This window comes from Adiantum capillus-veneris, chromosome 4 (assembly GCF_014529385.1).
Source record: "Adiantum capillus-veneris isolate H3 chromosome 4, ASM1452938v2, whole genome shotgun sequence".
In the NCBI taxonomy this organism is placed as follows: domain Eukaryota; kingdom Viridiplantae; phylum Streptophyta; class Polypodiopsida; order Polypodiales; family Pteridaceae; genus Adiantum; species Adiantum capillus-veneris.
The window spans coordinates 155,580,775-155,594,069 of record NC_140934.1 but is presented as its reverse complement, the minus strand read 5'-3'; the positions used below and the strand labels follow the sequence as shown (position 1 = coordinate 155,594,069).

Sequence of the window (13,295 nt, the reverse complement as noted above, 5' to 3'; positions counted from 1 at the left end):
CTAATTTTGATTCAACGTTTTGATTTTGGAGGGGGCTTTAAGCCATACAAAGCTTTGGGGGCCCTCTTTCTTGCGGAGCCATTCCTCGAGTCCCATGTGGTGGCCATATCATCTTCGTCTATATGTGCCACAAGGTGCAAACCATGGGATCAATGACCCATATTCAAATTGGGACTACTGTTGAATCTTAGTCATCGATCTGTAAAAACCAATCTCGAGATCCCAAGATTAGTTTTATTTAATCCCGAGATTAGTGGTTTTAAAATTATAAATGCATGTTTCTGCATTTAAAGCAAGGTATGCACACGGACATGATGGTTAGGGCATTGGGTTCTCACCCCATTGACGAGGGCTCAAATTGTGGGTGTGAGGCATCCCGAAATTAAGCCCCGAATCATTAGGCAAAATTTGGACTCACAAAGGGGCCCTTTAAAGAGTTTGACTTTACCTCTCTCTACCAAAACGGACGCATGGATAAATTTTTGCAAACAAACTCCAAAGTTAGCGTAGGTTTGATAGTTAGAATGTTCTCTTCAAGCTCTATCTACTGATATATAGCACGCCATGAGATTCGTCATATGTTAGAAGATTCTTTTTTTTATTCACCTAGAAACCTCTCGAAATCTAAGTGAATAAGAAAAATAATCTTTTAAAATATGAGGAATCTCATAGCATGCTATATATTAGTAGATAGAGCTTGAAGAGGATATTCTAACCGTCAAACCATCGCCAACTTTGAAGTTTGTTTGCAAAAATTTATCCATGCGCCCGTTTTGACAGAGAGAGGTAAAGTCAAACTCCTTAAAAGGTCCTTTTGTGAGTCCAAATTTTGCCTAATGCTCAAGATTCAAATTTTTTACATTAATGTCGAGATCAACGATGGTTCGATTTGAATTTGATCGCATGGTTTGCACCTCGTGGCACTTAATTTTAGCATGGTTTGTACCTCGTGGCACTTAATTTTAGCATGCTGATGGTGTTGTGTTACTGCTTAACGTTTCAGCGCAGAAGTGAAGATGTAAACCGATGAGTCTTTTGAGTCGCCTTTCGTCAAGCTCCGTTCTTAGGAAAGGTGCTCCGCGTACTTTTTTCGGGATCCACGGGGTTACGGCGGTTCCTCTTCTGCAACACTCGATTTTGCACACTGAATCATCAGGAAAAGGCCCTACAGGTTGTGTGAGTGTGAGAGAGAGAGAGAGAGAGAGAGAGAGAGAGAGAGAGAGAGATCATTGTGGCAATGCCTGTTGCAACAGAGATCATCATGGACCCTCATAATAATAGCACAGCGTCACCATCTTTTGAACGATCCATCACTATCCCAGTTTTGCCAACTGTGAAATCTCCTTTTGAGTCTACCCCGGACAGCCCAAGCCGCAAGCCGCTTAGCATGTGGCCAGGCATGTACCACTCGCCGGTCACTGATGCATTGTGGAAGGCACGCTCCAGTATATGTGAGCGCATGTGGCCTCCTCCATCCTTGGATGGCCCCCCTCAGCAAACACTTATCACACGGACACCTGAAGACAGCCGCATCAGCATTGTTTATGGTTTTACCTCCGATTACATCCTGCGGGAGCAGTATCGTAGTGCATGGGATGAATGCCGCATTGGTAGGCTCATGGAGGACTTGGATGCTTTAGCTGGTACAATTGCCGTCAAGGTATCTTGCATTGTCCACAGTACACTATGACTCCTTATTGACTTTAAGTATCCTTGTTCTTTAAAATAGTGTAAGTAGTTAATATGTGGATTCAAATAATGTCACATGAGACGAGAGTTGTAATATGCCAAGAAAATGTAGAGGTATCTATCGTATATCTTTGCTCAGAGGGGTTGAAAGAACTTGATATGTGTCATTGTTAGGGGATGATAAACATTAATCAAGTGAGTTTCTAGAAAAGTGCAAGAATCAAGTAAGTTCTAGTAAAGTGCAAGAAGCACAAATCAATTGGTAATAATAGGCCCGATTCAGATGAGGCAATGGAAGAGAACTGTTGTCCAGCCTAGCGCTAGTCTATCGGGCTAATAAGAAAAACTGCCGCGTTTTCGGACCCACAAAAGCTTGCCATCCCCCACTCGCTAATCACTAGCTACCGGGCACTGTTCATTGTGAAACGCGGGCAGCGTGGTTGATCTCACATTGCAAGGCTATATCCGGCTTAGTATTGACAAGACAGTAAATCCTCAACAACACACGAATTTCACGGAAACTTTAAGCACTTGCACTTCAAAACTCAAAGTAGTGGAGACACGAAGTAGCGGAGTTCCGCTTGCAAATGCACTGGCCTCAAAGTTTGGCGCTTCTTTCAATACATAGAGTACTACTGCCCAGGAGGGTTCTTTGTCTTGTGGGCCCACACATTGATAGGAATAGAGTACTACTGCTGGGGAGGGTTCTTTGTCTTGTGGACCCACACATTGATTTGCTAGAGACTCCCCCAAAGCACATATATAAAGGCCCTTAGCCAAAAGCAATTGTTACAAAAAGTTGGCTCTCTAAGAACTTCAAACATAGGTATGCTAAAAAGCTCTCCAAATTTACATAGCAAATTTTGCCATGTGGCAATTGACATTCGGGCCGCAATTTGTGGAGGACCAAGGTGCCACATCAACACCTTTTGGACAGCCACATCATCATCTTTTGCGATCTCTCTTTTTCCTGATTGTTGTCGGGGTTTAAGTGCCACGTCATCACTTTTTGTGATATACCTCTTAAAAGAAGAGTAATCGCTCTCGATTATGTGTGCAAAGAAAAAACAATAGATAGAGAATAGCTTAGTAGACACTTACTCTATGCGGATGTGCAACCATGCACCAACACAAAGACACAAGTCACTGAACAATTATATCACAATCCATGTCAGGATCTTAGACGTGAACCATGATCATTATGTCTTATTTAACCACCATATCCAGACCGCATTGATCATTTATAGATTTCTTGATGTACTAAATCTCGTCACTCCAGATTCACATCAACAAGATAAAATTTTGCAGTCATGTCATCCTTAACACATACTAAAAAAAAAGCCACAAATGAAAGAGTACATGTTGCATTCAGTTCGTTAGGAATTCAAACCACAAGCCCACAACTTATGGCAACTATTTATGTGCATATCATAAAGTCACTCAATAAGCATGTGAGTACCCGCAAAATCTTGGAGAGAAGTTGGTTGACTCTATTCCTCTGTGGATAGTTTGTCACAAAGCAGTGGAGTGGCTCCCCATATCGTGCGCACTATATTTAATCTGTTGATTCGATGTGCACTCGAGGATTAGTCAGAGCTAAACCAAAAGCCTCAAGGTAAAGTTCTAATAATTTAGGAGTATTTGCAGTTCCTCCTCATGTACTTTGCATGAAGAGCTGGATAGGTCTTGAAACTAGACCAAATACTTGCGGCCTAGCTTACCCTTAACTTTCCTTTCCTTGTGTGTTAGGACCTCTTCAGGTATAAGATTTTCATCTGTTTCTTCTATCTGTGGTTGCTCCTCAGGCTCCCAATCTTCTGGCACTTCACCCTTGAAAGGTGTCAGGTGCAACGGAATGGAAATGGTGAAGATCTACGTTTTCACTTTCACAGATCCTTACTTCTTTCCTTGCGGTAGTGATTACTTTAGCTTGAGTGATGGTTCCTTTTATTTCTTTGAAGAGAGGAAATGAGAAAGGTACAGATGTGGAGAGAGAGAGAGAGAGAGAGAGAGAGAGAGAGAGAGAGAGAGAGAGAGAGAGAGAGAGAGAGAGACGAACAAGAGGAAGGATCTCCCGGCTACACGGACCGCCTACAGATATGCGTCGGATGAACCACCCTACCATAGCCACCATCCGGCAGCTCCCTCGTGTTGGGCCAGCGTCCGAGGACCTAGGCGTGCACCTGTAAGACCGAGCGTCCCATACCACCCGGCCTCACCTCCTCGTGACCTCGCGCACTCCTAGCCTCGCGGACTAACCACTAGCACTCTGCCAGTGGGGGTCGATAACTGCAAATAAGGCCTTGGCCTCCCTTTTATAATAATGGCCGGCCACACTGGCCGTGTTCACACTACGTCCGCCCGGACACTGGACGCTCATCCCGACGGCATCTGGGCTAGATCCCCTCTCCTGTGAGCGGGACATAACATACTTCCCCCCTTAAGAACCATTGATGTCCTCATCAATGAAGTGGGGATACTGAGCCTTCAAAGCTCTAACAGGTTCCCAAGTAGCAAACCTTTCAGATTGACCCTTCCATTTAATTAAGTACTCGTCATAAGCCTTTTGGCACGAATAACGGGTACGATGATCTAAAATTGCTTCTGGTTCTTGAGGAATATACTCAGTTTGCATATCTTGCCATACATTTTCCTCGATAGGCACAACGTCGGCTTCGCCCAATTTCACTTTAAGGTGGCTGACATGAAACACTGGATGTACACTAACATCCGAAGGAAGAGCAAGTTTGTAGGCAACCTGGCCAATTTTCTTTGTGATCAAGAACGGACCACAATATCTAGCCGAAAGCTTATAATGCTTTCCTGTTCGCATAGTCTTGGAATCCTTGGGTATCTTCAGATAGACCCATTGTCCCACATCGTCCTTGGAGATCTCTTTTGATTAGCATAAGTAGTAACTCTGTCACGAGCCGTTCTTATACTATCCTTAGCCAATTCGAGCATTTCTTGCATGTCATACAGGAAATCACGAGCTTGGCGTTCCTTGACTTTCTCTAAGCCAATAGCAATTGGGGATTTAGGCTTGAATCCATACATCAACATGAACGGGCTAAATCCAGTAGTAGAATGCTTGCTACTATTATAGGCAAACTCTAACTGTGGAATATACCTTTCCCAATCAGATTGCTTGTGAGAGACATAGGCTCTCAACATGTCTTCTAACGTCTGATTCATCCTCTCAGTTTGTCCGTTGGACTCAGGATGGTCAGAAGACGACATACTCAACTTCGTCTGAAGGTGAGCAAAGACATCTTGCCAAAATCGGCTAGTGAACTTAGTATCTTGATCACTGACGATATCTTCTGGGAGACCATACAGCTTATAAAGCTGATCGACAAATAAAACCGCCAACTCATGGCTTTTTACTGTCGACTTCGTTGGTATGAACTTCGCCATTTTTGTGAGTCTATTGACTACAACCCAAATAGCGTCATTGCCCCGACTAGTATTTGGCAAACCAACGATGAAGTCCATGGAAATACTCTGTCACTTGGCATTTGGGATTTCCAATGGATGTAGCAGGCCAGCTTTCCTAAGGCGCTCTGCCTTATTGACCTGACACTGAGCGCATCTCTTCACATAGCTCTCTATGTAAGAGCGCATTCTTGGCCAATAGAAATATCGCTTGACAAAAGCAAAAGTTCTCTGGATACCTGGGTGCCCAGCGCTAGGAACATCGTGGCATTCACACAAAATCCTTTGTCGAATCTCATCAATTTTCGGCACGCAGACTTTACCATTTCTGAACAATAGTCCACCTCTTTTGGAATATTGTCGTTGTCTCGTCTCTCCAACACGACTCACTTGGGTCTCCGGACCACCCAAGCCTGTATGCGAGTCATGCCCCGCTTTGACCTCGTTCCATATCTTGCCAAAATGGCCATCGGAACGACATAGCCCTCGGAGAGAGAGAGAGAAATCCGTTGAGATTTCAGCCATAGACAAGGCATTAACCTCAGGAATCCTGATGAGTGCATCGGCAACTTGATTGCTGGATCCTTTTCTATAACGGATCTCAAAGTCAAACTCTTGCATAAGCTCAACCCATCTAGCCTTCCGGCCTCTGAGGTCACCTTGATCACATATATAGCGCAAGGAATGATGATCTGTCCATGCAACAAACGTAGAGCCATATAAGTAGTGCCGCCATTTTCTCAGGGCGTGGACTACGGCGTAAAGCTCCTTTTCATACGTTGGATAACGCATCTCAACGTCAGAAAGCTTCTTACTTTCAAACGCGACAGGATGTCCATCCTGGTATAATGCCTCACCAATAGCATAATCACTAGCATCCATTTCAACCACAAACGGTTTGCTAGGATCCACAATGTGTAATATTGGTGCAGTAGTCACCAAGTGCTTTAGTGTCCGAAAGCTCTCGTCGAGACGCTCATTCCAGACAACAGGGGGATTACCTTTACGATGAGGACCCGAAGTTTTGGCCCTTTCACCCCTCCTTTTAAAATTTGCGTAAGCGGAGCAGCAACCTTAGAGTAATCCTTGATAAACTTGCGAAAGAATCTAGTAAAGCCTAAAAAGGACTTTACTTGGCGTACATTCTTCAGAATGGGCCAATTTCGCACTTTATCCAACTTTTCAGGGTCGACGCGAATTCCATCGCGAGTAATGATGTGACCCAAGTACAGAAGCTCCTTCTTAAAGAATTCACACTTAGAAGCCTTAGCATAAAGCTTCTCGGTTCTCAGTACTTCGAGAACAGTGCGTATATGCACTAGGTGCTCAGACAAACTTTGGCTGTAGATCAAGATATCATCGAGAAATACAACAACGAAGTTGCCTAAAAATGGTCTTAGCAGATCATTCATCATCTGTTGAAAGGTAGCTGGAGCATTGGTGATTGGTCAAACAAAATGGCAAGACCAAAAACTCGTAGTGACCATAACGCGTATGGAAGCCTGTCTTAGGAATATCTTCGAGTTTGATGTGTATTTGATGATAGCCCGATTGCAGGTCTATCTTCGTAAAATACAACGCTCCATGGAGCCGATCTATCAGATTGTCCATGCGCGGGAGCGGATACTTGTTCTTGACAGTGAGCTTATTCAACCCCTTGTAATCCACGCAGAAGCGCATAGTGTTATCCTTCTTTCGAGAAAGTAGCATTGGCGCTCCCCACGGGGATTTGCTAGGCCGAACAAAATCCTTGTCGAGATAATCCTTCAGCTGTCGTTGAATCTCGTCCTCCTCGGTTTTACTAAACCGATAAGGTTGCTTTGAGAAGGGCTGACTGCCAGCCACCAACTCAATGCCATGATCAACTCCTCTCGAAGGCGACAAGCCAGGAGGTAGATCATCAGGAAAAACATCCTGGAAATCAGTCATGATTTTTCGAATAAGGTTGGATTCGTCAGAATTCCCAAGTTCAACAGAAGAACATGAAACATTTTTACAAAATTTAGTGACAGAAGTACCAAGTATTAATGAATCAAACCAAGCAGATAGTACACATTGATAAAAGACAACATCAGAAGACTTTATTTCTTTATACATTTTCAAAGTAGTAACAACTGGTATTGCAAAACCATTATTTACAGACTTCTGATTACAAAGCGACACAGACACATGAGGCATGTTTTGCTTAATAAAAACAAGAGAGTGATGTACATAGTCTATATACAACGAGTCTTGTTTATCATAAAACCATCGAATTCCTAAAATAATATCTGCTCTGTCCAGGCGCATGATGTGGAAATCCAGGTTCTCTTTGTAATCAGCCAGCTTGAGCGACAAATCTGGAACCATCCGATTCCATACATCCGTATCCACGCCACGAGCCATCTTCACGCGATACTCATTGTCACTGTCCCGCGTCCGTAGGCTTAGTTTCTGCACCAATTTTGCATCCACAAAATTGTGTGAGCTTCCATTATCAAGGAGTACGGTCACGTCGTGACCATTGATCTTCCCGGGGAAACGGAGAAGATCGTGCTTATCAAACACTTTGGTGCTAAAAGTACAATTAGTGCATGAACTGTGCGCTAAATGATGGATTTCAACTTGAACAACATCAGAGTTACCTGAGATCTCGTGAATCTGAACCGAAGGACGACCTTGCGGTTTCTGTGTCTTCTTCTTCTTGGGGCAATCCTTGATTTGGTGACCCGTCTGGCCACATCCGAAGCAAGCCCCTTTCTTCACTGCATCAACAACTGAAGCATTTTTGGCTTTCTTCTTCTCTTCAGAAGATCTCGGCGATGATTTGGACTTATGTTGGAATCGGGGTCGCTTCCTCGAAGCACCCTCACCGGATTGATGGTCTGCAGTTCTTTTCTTCTCATAATTCGCTCCATTTATCAAATGGAACGTCTTGGCCTTTGCCATTGCATCCTCGACATCAATCGGGGCTTTGTCCTTAATTAAGGCCCAACGGGTAATCCTCATGCAATCCCAGCAGATACATGTGCACAACGTGCGTAGAATCCACCTTGCAGAAGGTGAGCGCCTCTTTGAAAGCTGTCGTATATTTATCAAAAGACAGAGTTTTCATCGAAAGACTCTGCAGTTTGGCATAAGCTTTCAAAGGTTCCATTTTAGCAAAATCCCTCTTGAATTTTACACCGAAATTAGCCCATGTCGTAGGCTTCTCTGTCATGTCACGCCACCAGGTAAGCGCCTTATTGTGCAGATAGAGAGGAATCGTCTGAATCCTCTGTTCATCATGCTCCCCATGGAGATCAAAGTATGTGGTCCACTGGTGCAGCCAGTTATTTACGGCCAATTCCGTACACTCCTTCTCTTCACCTGAGGAATTTGTAGTTTTGTACGGAATTGTGGCAGTTGGACCACCTTGTGAACGCCCAAAAGCAGCAATTTGTGTCCGCAATTGCTGGAGATGGGTTTCGCCCTCGAAAAGACGCGTAGTTGTCTACTGAGCCATATTTTCGAGAGTAGAGAGTCCAGAACTGAGCCCCTGCACGACCCCTTCGAGAGAGGCCAAGCGAATGTTCATCTGCACGTTCGCGTTTTTTAGAGCAGTAACACGTTGGTCGAAACTCTTGAAAGTACTTGTAATCCATGTGTACAGAGCATGCGTGAATGGAATTTGGATGCTACCTGGCGTGTTGTCACGGTGCACATATGAGCTGGAGGAATCCATGGCGAAGTGCGTGAAAAACTGGAAGTTTCACGCGAAACCGGGCCTTTTCTGCACTTTTCGATCGCGAAAAGTTGAAGTGCTAGGAGCCCCACGCATCGGCGTGAGCGTCTGAAGGCGAGCAGGTGATGGCGGGAGCACGAGAGCGCAAGCAGGTGAGAGAGAGGAAGCGTGAGAGAGAAGCAGAAGACTTGAGAAATGAATTCTCTGTAAGCTCTGCAAATATCTGTAAGTGAGTTTTTTAATGAAGTATGTGCCAACGATTTCAAAAAAAAGAAAGAAAGTGGAGAATCAACAACGATTCTGCATTGGCAGTGTGAGAAAACAAAAATGAAGGGTGCATCATGCGAGCAAGGTGACACTTGCGATGCTAGGATCGACATGAGAGATACAGACCAGTGTGCAGAAAACGGGCGGCGGGGGGTAGTCCAGGTGGCGCAGAGCAGGTAGTGATGAAGGGGCAGAGAAGCATACACGTCGCAGCCTTTCTCTCGCGTCGTTGCAGGCTTATGAAAAAAATTATATTGGCAAAACTACTGCCACAGCATGCAGCTGCTAGAGGCGATCTGGCTTAGGCCAAATGCCTATGCGCTCATCAGGTCGCGAGTTGGAGTCCGTCGCCTGTATCGAAAAGGCGTTAACATTTTAACTGGTGGTCCTCCTATAGGAGTATATAATTGTAGTAGTATGTCTCGCAGCTAGTAGAGGAATCTTCATAGATTCATATGAATAAAGTAATGAACCTACGAGTATGTATGAAGTACAAGTTTCAGACCTATTTTAAAAAAAGGTCCAAATTTAAAAGGGCCTGGCCATGACTTAAAATAAGGGTGTCCCCCCCTTTTAAAACAAATCCAGCGCTAACTCAACTAGCAACGTAAAAAAAAAACTCCAGCGCTATCTAAAAAATCGAGCGCTCACGCTGCCGTATTTGATGCTGCGTGGAAAAGAAGGGGATGCCTCCTCGCGTGTGCCCACCCGTGGTCGACACACAAAACCCAAGCCAGGCAGATGCCAGCGCTATGTATTTTGTCCACGTTGGAAAACGCTGGCTCCTCCTGTAGCACTGCAACCAAGGCACTGGCTTCTCTCTCTCCCCCCTTCACAGCAGAAGAACGAGCAACCCCTTGCTTGCAAGAGAGAGGTACTCTCTCTCTCTCTCTCTCTCTCTACGCTTCACACAGAGAATGAGGTTACAGAGAGATTGAAAGAGTTACAACATGCTGAATTTTAATATAAAACCAGCAAATTAAGGATAAATACACTGATTTTCATCGAAAACCAGTAAATTCAATAAAAAATCTTTTGATTTTCAGCACTTCCCGCTTTTAAATCGCCGAATTTTATAAAAAATCAGCGAGCAGTGTGTTAAACTTCACCTGCAAACATGCTCAAGAGAAGAAAACAATCGAGTAAACAGTTAATTCATCAAAAATTGCATGAAATGGTAATTATCCGACTCTGACCAACCCGTAGGTGTGCACATAGTCCTTCGTGTAGCCAAGCCGGCTCTGATACCATGAAACGAATGAGAGGAAGGATCTCCCGGCTACACGGACCGCCTACAGATACGCGTCGGACGAACCACCCGACCATAGCCACCATCCGGCAGCTCCCCCGTGCTGGGGCCAGCGTTCGAGGACGTAGGCGTGCACCTGTAAGACCGAGCGTCCCATACCACCGGCCTTACCTCCTCGAGGTGACCTCGTGCACTCCTAGCCTCGCGGGCTAACCACTGGCACTCTGCCAGTGGGGGTTGATAACTGCAAATGAGGCCTTGGCCTCCCTTTTATAATAATGGCCGGCCACACTGGCCGTGTTCACACTACGTCTGCCCGGACACTGGACGCCCATCCCGACGCATCTGGGCTAGATCCCCTCTCCTGTGAGCGAGACATGAGAGAGAGAGAGAGAGAGAGAGAGAGAGAGAGAGAGAGAGAGAGAGAGAGAGAGAGATTTTTAACGTCTATGTGAGGCTGAAGTCGGCCTATGAGACAAATCAAGTATGTATGTGTGTATGTCCTCTGTCTATCGGAAAAGAAAAAATAGTTCAGATTGGTACAAATTAAAAGAGAGAAGGACGTCTGTTGGGTGATGAGATCTATGGGGATGGGTGGAGCTCTAGTACTAGGGATATGTGCATGTCTATATGCTGAGGATAGTACAACTATGCAAATGCATCAATCTAGCTATCTCTGTCCATGTTACACATCCAACCCTATGTGTCCGTGGACAAGCTACAGCATGATCAAGGTTCAATCAGTCTAGATTAGAAGTGATCTGGTACTTTTGTGAGTCTATCGTAGACCGTGCATGCCCAGTCACTTAGTGTAGATGCATATCCTCTGGTTGCACACAGCATGATCATCAGTATTTCCACCAGAATCCATTAGATTCCATTAGGGGAATTTTCCAGTGCATTTAGCCTATTTTACCTATTTTTGGTATTTTTCACTTATTAATGTAAGCGACTTTCCAACAAAAGTAGGTAGGGCAATTTGGGTAAGAAAATATATAAACAAACCAAAGTTAGCACTAAATGGCAGAAGAGGCAACAGGAGCCAAGCTCAACAGGCAACTTCTCAGCAAGACCAAGCCTTGGTGGTTTCCCTCCAAGCAAAGATCCCCATCTCTGGCGTTTTCCAACAAGCACCATTGCCTAGCGTTTTCAGCATCTGCACCATCGCCAGCAATCCTCAGCATTGGTGTTTCTGTATCAGATCCTCCCGCAAGCAGATCACAGTACCAACGTTTTTGCAAGGACCAACATACCTAGCGTTTTTGGTTATCATCAGCCTAGCGTTTTTGACAGAACTTCCCTAGCGTTTTTGGATCTCAGCACCTGCAGAATTTCAGCGATTTTCAGCAATAGAAGAGTAGCAGATTCCACCTATAAGGAGGTAGCAGATTCAACCCGGAAAGACCATCAGCTTTCAGCCTTGAAGAACCTCAGTTTTCAGCCCTAAACCTGCAGATTTTCAGCGTCAAAGACCCATAGAAAACAGTCCCCAAATCAGCGTTTTTGAACTAGTCGTAGATTTCAGCCCATAGCGTTTTTGGACAGCAGTAGAAAGATTGTGGATCTCAGCCCTTAGGTCGACTTCGTCATCCCCGTCGTCATAGTCGACATAGCCTAGACTTGCATCATTCCCATGCATACAGTTTGTACTAGTTTGTGCAATCATAAGTAGACCACTCTCGCCGACGAGAGTGGGGCCTTCGGAGGAGGATTTTACAACGTTTCTGGTGTCGTATCTCTCTTCTCTCTCTATCTCTCAGTCTCCTACACTTGCACGCACAGTGTCCATTCACTTTGTTCGTGATCATAGCACTCCCTCATTAGGAACGGAAGGCTCTACCTTCCATAGGAACAAAAGGAACCTTGAGCATAGTTCGGAGCTCTCATCTTGAGCAAAGCGCAAACATTCATTCCGCTGCACCTAACATTGGTATCAGAGCTTTGGCAGTGTTCTGTATCACTCAAGGAAAGAACCACATAATTTTTTTTTGCTTGTTGAGGTCGCACGAACCCAAGTTCGCTTGGGCGTGTCGATTTCTAATCGTGTTTTTGAAGAGTGAAAGGAATCCCAAGAAAGAAGGGCTTGTCCAGCCTCCCCTTGTGTCTCTTTTCACTCATTGAGAGCGGACCGTGCACTTAGTGGCCGGCCAATCGACGTGAGGTGGGAAAAAGCAACCTTGGTGTGAGCGCAAGGCCGCCAAGGGGTGCGCCCGCGGAAAGGAGTAGAAGTCGGGTGAAGAGAAGATCCTTCTCAAACACAGATTGCAAGCGAAAGAAAACCTCAAGAACTTGAAGACCCTCAAGAACCTCAAGAACGTCAAGACCCTCAAGAACCCAAGAACCCAAGACCCTAGTGCATGGTCGTCACTCGGAGTGGAATAGATACTTCGCATACAGGTGATGAGCATGAGAGAGGCGACGAAGAATTTTCCCCACCAAGAGATTTTTCCGACCCCCCCCTTCGCCATCTACGCCACGAGTTGTACCAACGTTGATGGAGGCGATGGTTAAGTCGATGATGGCCAAACAAGAAGAGACTCGCATGAACATGATGGCCCAACAACAAGAAGCGAATCGAATTGCGTTGGCACAACAAGAAGCAAATCGCATTGCTTTAGAACGCGAGTGCGATGAACGAAACGAAAGAAAAGCAAAAAGAAAGGCCGAGCGTGAAGCTCAAAGAGTGGCCTTGGAGATCGAGCGTGAGGCTCAAAGAGAACTACGCACTCAAGAATTAGTTCGACAAGTGCTTGCCTCGAAGTTCGAACCAGCCAAAGATCATGGGAGTTCCTCAAGTGGCACAAGCCACGATGCGGATTCCAACCATCTAGTCACAGAGAAGTTGACGTTCAGTAAGTATGATGGTAAGATGGATGCCACGGTTATTCTATCACGTGACACATCCAATCCTATGTGTCCGTGGACAAGCTACACCATAGCAGGGTTCTCGTC

At 45.2% G+C, this 13,295-nt stretch overlaps 1 protein-coding gene across 1 annotated transcript in view; it reads left to right on the top strand.

The window, feature by feature from the left end:
- Positions 1-981: 981 nt before the first annotated feature.
- The window catches only part of LOC147460194 (Thioesterase/thiol ester dehydrase-isomerase superfamily protein), a 130,303-nt gene continuing 117,989 nt past the window's right edge, over positions 982-13,295 (top strand). Inside the window, exons 1-2 of the mRNA XM_086511286.1 lie at positions 982-1,171; positions 1,254-1,660. Of these exons, the coding sequence (XP_086367412.1) occupies positions 1,027-1,171; positions 1,254-1,660 (552 nt within the window). The 5' untranslated portion in view covers positions 982-1,026. The remainder of the gene's footprint in view (positions 1,172-1,253; positions 1,661-13,295) is intronic.